Here is a 7,054-nt window from a genome sequence, read left to right on the forward strand (position 1 = left end):
ATATCAAAGATGAAGCGTGTTCCCTAGGAGTAGGCTCTGTCATCTTCAAAATCTCAGCGCCGAGGCAGTTTGAAGTCAGTGGAGGATGTGTCAGGTGTTCCAGATTTATGTGAACTCTGCAGTTTATTTCCGAAGTAGGAAATAAATCTTGAATCTTGGAAAAAAAAAAAAAAAAAAAAATTTACTTACCTCAACTACTCTTCCTAAAAAAGGATTGAATTCTGGGCTCCCCAATTCAAGAAAGATGAGGAACTCCTAGAGAGAGTCCAGAGGAGAGCAACAAAGATGATGAGGGGACTGGAGCATCTCTCCTACGAGGAAAGGCTGAGGGAGCTGGGCTTGTTTAGCCTGAAGAAAAGACTGAGAGGGGATCTCATCAACACATACAAATATCTCAAGGGGGGGTGTCACAAGGACGGAGCCAGACTCTTCCCAGTGGTGCCCAGCGACAGGACAAGGGGCAATGAGCACAAACTGAAGCAGAAGAGGTTTCAGTTGAACGTGAGGAAAAACTTCTTGACTGTGAGGGTGCCCGAGCCCTGGCCCAGGCTGCCCAGGGGGGCTGTGGAGTCTCCTTCTCTGGAGATATTCAACCCCCACCTGGCCGCTGTCCTGTGCCCCCTGCTCTGGGTGAGCCTGCTTGGGCAGGGGGGTGGCACTGGGTGAGCTCCCGAGGGCCCTTCCAACCCCTGCCATGCTGGGATTCTGTGATCTGAAAATGACTGAGCTCTGCCGTTCCTGTGTGAATTGAGGTGATCTTGATCTTGGCCGGTGGAGTGGGAGAACTTGCAGAGGAATTTGCATTAAGTTGATCTGCCCGATGTTTGGCAACTCCTCTTCGGGGGTTTGGCATCAGGAGCTGCTGGTGAGGCTTACGCTGCGCTGAGCAGCAGAGAAGTAAGCTGCAGGGATTTATGAACATGTTGGATATGTGTGTCTGGATTTCGTTGGGATTTCGTTGCCACAGTGTGCAGCGTCACAGACAGAAACGCATAGAAATGGCAGTGTGGCTGTATCCTAAGGTCATTAAGGACTCCACTTAATCAAATATCTTTTTTTTTTAAGTGAGGCTCTTATCCACAGTGTTGCTGTTATCTGAGAAATGGTGACTGGCTGGAGGAGGAAACTGTTTGGGGGCTGAAGGGGGAAGTTTACAGCGCAAGGGAGTGTTTGCAGAGACCATGTATAAATGGATTACAGAGGTGATAATGGGTGCTTGATCGGGCTTAAGCTGGCAAAGTGGCTTTGATTTGATTGTAGGTTATTTTAAGCCAATTTCCCGCTAACAATGTTTCTTGCTAAAACAGACCTTGCTTTCTAGAGCAAGGCTTTAAAAAGAAAGGAAAAAAAAAAAAGGAAAGGAGGGGAAGGAAGAAAGGTAGGATGAAATTCAGTGTTCCTTTGCTAAGGAATTGAAAATGCACGGCGTCCTACAGAGCATCCATTTCCAGCGGTGTGGAGAGTAGAGCTGAGGTTGTGTTCCCATGCTGTTGTGTTGAGTTGTGGGTTCTCTGGGGGGGGTTAATCCAAGCCCAGGCTGTTTGGGGACACTCTCCTGCTGCCGGGCCCTGTGGTGGTTCTTGGGGAAGCTGCTGTACGTGGAAATGGGAACTAGCCGAAGCCCCTGGTGTTTCTGCAAGTCGTCTCACTCGCTCATCTGTTTGCAGAAGACTGCCAGTCATGGGTTTTGTTTCTGTTTTTATTTTTTTTTTTGAGGCAGAACTTTCAGTTTTCTTTAATGGTTTACTTTGCTTCTGTGCTGAGGAAGGTCGGTGCTTGAATCTTGACACATTTATTACTGATAGCGTGTGTTGACAACATGAGAGGAACGACAAATAGCATGGCTGTACCGTAGCAGCGGTGTTTCCTAAGGCTATTCCTTATCAGGCTCAGACCCTAAGGGAAGCGCGGCCCAGCCGGCAAGGCTGAGCTCGGCCGTGAGCTGTTACTAGGATAAAATCATCCCAACTCCAGAGAGCTGCAAAACTGTAGTGACCTTTGAAGGTCTGTATACCAATTCTGATCAATTTTTTTAGGATTTAGAAACACTGAGCAATAGCTGATGAATTCCAATAATAAAAGCTAAATTTGGGGATGGAGGAGATGTTCTTCTTGAACCAAACTGCCGAATACTTGTATATTGCTTATCAAAGTGCTGGAAATTCCTTAATCTTCCAAGCTGCTGCTTCCCAGGCACCATCAGTGTTGTGGTGTGACACCGACGCAAAGACAGGAGTCAGTGTCAGGAGTCATAGAATTGTTTAGGTTGGAAAAGCCCTTTAAGATCATCAAGTCCAACCATTCCCCTAACCCTGCCATCCCACCACTAAACCCTGTCCCTAAGCACTGCATCTGCCCTTCTTTTAAAAACCTCCAGGGGTGGGGACTCAACCACCTCCCTGGGCAGTCCATTCCAGACCCTCTCAGAGTTCACGGTCCCCATGCCATCGCCATATTTATTCTCTCTAAACATCTGAAAGTGTCTTCACTTGAACTCGCTGTCTTTGTGAGAATTATTTAACAAGGACAAGCAACTTGAAATTACTAAATGCCATCCAAAAAAAAAAAGGAAACTTCTTGTGTTGTTTTCGTTGGTTAATGCAGCTGAGCAAATGGTCCTTCATGTCCAAGGCCTTCACTTGTGGTTGACAAATCTTGTTGCTACTTGACCCCAATGAGCAGTTTAAATTCCAGATTATATTGCCTCCGTCTGGACTTTGTGCTCTTTGTTGGTTTTTAGGTGCTTCTGTGACATGGGTAATACTGATCTCCAAGTGCGAGTCAGAGTGGAAATCAGTTTTAACTCTTTCCTTTAAATGTCATTCCCAGGCATCTGAAGAGGCCTCGCTACGGGCTTTGGAGAGTCTAATGACGGAGTTTTTCCACAATTGTACAACGAACGAGCGGAAACGCGAGATAGGTGAGTCCGTGCCACTTCTAAAGGATGGTCCCCTTTTTGCCTTCTGCTGCCTGCAGGCCTTGGTTACGTTACACAAATACAGCAGACCAAAGTGCTCTATCTCATACCAAACTGGCATCCTGCTTGTGGATGAACTTGAAGTAAAGGTTTACGTAGTTTGGGTTTCGGAGATCCCAAGGCAGGTCCTATAGCTAATTAACATGTTGGTAACTGTCTAATGCTGTGAGGGTGGAGTTGTATTTTTTTATCAAGCATAGGAAGTTGGTTAGGGTAGGAGAAGGCTGTTCTGTTTTCCTTTGCCTGTACATTCTTGAATTGCACATCCTGGAAAACCTCTGCCTTCTGCCTAGAGAAGGAGCATGGACTTCAGATTTGTTCAGCATGAGGAAGGGAAAGCAGAAGGCTGCCCTACTTAATGTGAAATGACAAGTGGGAATAAACAGTGAGGTTTCATTTTGGCTGGTGTTATTAAATATGTCCTTCTGAAAACCAGCAGAGATCTCACAGGTGCTCTAGGTCAGCGTCTTGTGTCTGTGGTTAATGGGTGCAAATAGGCTGTTTGCTTTTATTCTCAAACTTCTGTCAGCTTTAAGTGCCAAAAGTATGATCAGTGTGAAAGACTTCTCCCAGAAATCTGGTAAAGAATAAGCAAGCAGGCATTTTTTTTTTTCGTATTGTGGAGATCTCCTTCTGTGGAAGAGGTAAAAGCCTTCAGCATCCCCCATTTTCCTGCTTAAGTTGCAGGCAAGAAACCAGTTGATTAAGGCTTAAATTTGATTAGCCTGTGAAGCAGCCCTTGCAGGTTTTCCGTTTGCCACATTTTGGCACGTAGTCACTTGATGTGGGATGCCCCAAGTCCTGCACCCAAGTGTTCGGAGAGGTTTTTGATACGCTGACCTGCAACGTCGTCAATGGCTCTTGGAGCAATTGCATTGGAACAGGGTGGTTTATAACGCTGCGTGCGCTCTGAAGTACTCCCGGTCTTTCACAGTGACCTGGTATCCCAACATTTGGCTTTTCTAGATAAAATGGTAATGCTTGTAATATAATTTTTGTCTGATTTGTTCTAATATTCAGCTATTAATCTGCTGTGGTATTTATGTCAAAGCTGTAGTCTAAAATGACGAACCTATTTTGTTTTCATTAAAGCCTGTTGTTAGATTGCCTTTAATACTTTGGAGTGTGATTTTATTTTTTTTTCCTCCTCTAGGTTGAGTCATTCTCTGAACTTGGGGTTTCTTCCATGCTCACTGTGTTCCTGGGGGTTGGACTAGACCTCTAGGGGTGCCTTCCAACCTAAACCATTCAATGATTCGATGATAATATACGTTGTTATGGATTTGTTTACAGCTTAAGGATTTGCATGTAATTTTTTAATACTTTATTTTTTTCAGAGGAGCTTTTAAATAACTTTGCCCAGCAGATAGGAGCCTGGAGATTTTGCCTCTATTTCCTGTCAAGTACGAGGAACGACTATGTAATGATGTACAGTTTGACTGTGTTTGAGGTAAGATGGGTACTGCTGCCTGCTTAGTGCATTTTCTGTCTGGTGCAGTTTTATAGCACAATCGATTATAGTTGAAAATGTCTGTCTGAAATGGCAGTCCTAGTAAGTATGGGGCTAAAGGATGCTTTTACTGCGCTCTCCTAGAGAGGCTGCTTAATGGCAGGCTAAGAGTAGGAGAATATGAATCTTTGTACACAAATTGAAGAATTAATTTCCTGGCATCTCTAAGTACAAATTACCTACGGTTTCAGAGGCTGCTCAAGTTTTCTGCACAATGCTTTTAAGAGCGTTATTGCTTTTATACTCTTTTTATGGTCAGAAATATGTGCATGATTACCTGATACTAGCTACTGCAGACTTCAATGCTAAAAGGGAAGACAAAGTTGCTTTTATTTTTCTGACATCTTGTAGTTGTGGTTGATGCTTTTGAACTACATCCTGCATGCTTATGTGCTAGTTGTAGAGCAAGGTCTCTTTTAGAAGACCACGTCCCACTCTTCACCTATTTATAAAAGAATAAAGTTCTGGTTAAAAGCCTAAATATTGATTTGTGTGTCTACTGGAAGAAACAAAAGTATTCTGTGAACAGCTCTGTTCTATCAACTGATTTCTCAGTCACCAGTGCAGTGTCTTTCCCTGATGATATTCTGGGGCTTGGTCAAAGTCGTGCTTTGCCCTGGTCCGTTCGTGGCCTCTGCATCGTGTCCTTGGCTGGGTCTGCAGTCTGAGCTGTGCCCCTAAATCAGCAGGGGTTTACGTCCTTTGCAGTGGGCCGCTTTTTAGATAGAGCAAATAACCCCGTTCTTAAAAATTGTGGTGTTTTGATAAATTATCCACGTTGTTGTTGTTGACTTTTAGGGACATGGTTTAGTGGTGGGATGGCAGGGATAGGTTAAAGGTTGGACTTGATGATCTTAAAGGTCTTTTCCAACCAAAGCGATTCTATGATTCTATGATTCTATGACTTCTTTACTTAAAATGTTCGCTTTATTTATCTGGGGTTGCATAGGGAGCCTGGACTCGAGCTGCAAACTGAATCTGGTTTGCTTTCCTCTCAAAAAGGGGTAATCATGACAAATGGGATGGGAGTTGTTCGCTGTGCTGGGGATGGATGTCACCCAGCAGCAGCCTGCGATAATTAAACCAATTTTCATGAAGAGGAGAGCATGTTTGATTATTGAGCCTCTGCCCAGAACTAAGCAGGACTAAGAAATCCCTGTCCAAGTGTAAAGTGAGGGATGGGAGTCCACAGCTCAGCTGAGAGGTTAGGATCTCTATTGAGAAGCTTGAATTTCCCAAGTTAACTACTGCAGTGCTGCGTGTTTGACTGGTCCTCATAGCTGTGGTGTGTCGCAGTCCGCAACTTCATCGGTCTTCAACTGTCTGAGAGTACTGAATGTCAGCAAAAACATGTATATAAACACAAGCATCATTCCCAGAACTTCCAAGAATAATGTATTGTCTAGAATATTTAGGAAGTTAAAAGTGGATCTGGAACAAAAATCCTCATGGCCCCCTTCCAGATCAACCAGAACCATTTTCACTTCTTGCTTTTGGAAAAGAAAACGTCTTCCCAAAAGCATTTCACAGGCAGGGAAAGCTGCTACTTTCTGGTCAAACGAGTGGGACAAGACTCAGTGGGCACTAAAGCATGAACACTAAAGCTGAAGCATCTTCCAGTTCTATTGGGGCTTCTGCGATTTTGTTTGTTTGTTTGTTCTGGATTTGCATGGAGGAACTCTCGTTTGGTTGGGTTGTCGTTCTTTTTAAGCATTACTTCTGGATCTTCTCTGTGAAAACACCCTGAAAAGCAACCATTTTGAGGCACTTTATTTATAAATATACCTCTGTCCCTCTACCCTGTGAACTGGTCCCTCTGTACAGTATGTCTGTACTGTGAATTCCATCTGTTTTGATCATAAATCTTCCATTCTTCTGCAACAACCCCCTTCACAGTATCTCCTGCTTTTGGGTTCTCCAAGCTCTGTGCCTGCAGATGGGTACAGACGTTGCCTCGGTAGCAGGCCTCCTCCATAAATTATCCCGAGAGGCTCAGCTCTTAATGCTCCAGAGCCCCTAAATGGGATCGTAGCGTGGCAGGAAAGCAATTCGCAACTCTGTCTTACAGATTTTGCCTGGCTTTAAGTGGACTAAAAGCTTTCTGTTAAAGTGGTGCCCTGTCACTGCGAGGCAGTTGCTGCGATGGCAACCTCCCAGCTTCACTTCGGGAGACCGGGGTGCCATCGGAGTCATCTAAAACCGAACTTGCTTCCTGTCCCTGCTTCATACGAGGCTATGCTTCCCCCTTTAAAGGGGAAAATCCAGGTGTCCAGGATTAAAAGACAGTGGAAATACTTTGTATGCGTGCCAACTAGTTCTGCTTGACCCAAACCCAGTTAAAACGGTAACGGGCCGGTTGCTGTCACTTGTCAGTTAATAGAAATGCAGGTGCGTTCAAGGAGATATCGGTAGCAATTCCTGGGCTGTTGAAACTCTTCTTCTGTGGAACTCTAATGTTGGAGGGCTTCTACAAATCTGATGCTGTTGTGGTGGAGGTGGGGTTTGGGTTTTTTTTTTGTTAGACCTCACCCCTGTACACTACGTGGCTTGTAAGAGAGAAGGTCGGG

The 7,054-nt window shown here is 44.6% G+C and overlaps 1 protein-coding gene across 1 annotated transcript in view; it reads left to right on the forward strand.

The window, feature by feature from the left end:
* Positions 1 to 2,829: 2,829 nt before the first annotated feature.
* XPO6 (exportin 6) overlaps positions 2,830 to 7,054 on the forward strand; it is a 42,258-nt gene continuing 38,033 nt past the window's right edge. Inside the window, 3 exon segments of the mRNA XM_009639798.2 lie at positions 2,830 to 2,920; positions 4,315 to 4,436; positions 6,659 to 6,724. Of these exon segments, the coding sequence (XP_009638093.1) occupies positions 2,869 to 2,920; positions 4,315 to 4,436; positions 6,659 to 6,724 (240 nt within the window). The 5' untranslated portion in view covers positions 2,830 to 2,868.

The sequence above is a fragment of the Egretta garzetta genome, unplaced genomic scaffold (genome assembly GCF_000687185.1).
Source record: "Egretta garzetta isolate BGI_Z169 unplaced genomic scaffold, ASM68718v1 scaffold140, whole genome shotgun sequence".
NCBI classification, from domain to species: domain Eukaryota; kingdom Metazoa; phylum Chordata; class Aves; order Pelecaniformes; family Ardeidae; genus Egretta; species Egretta garzetta.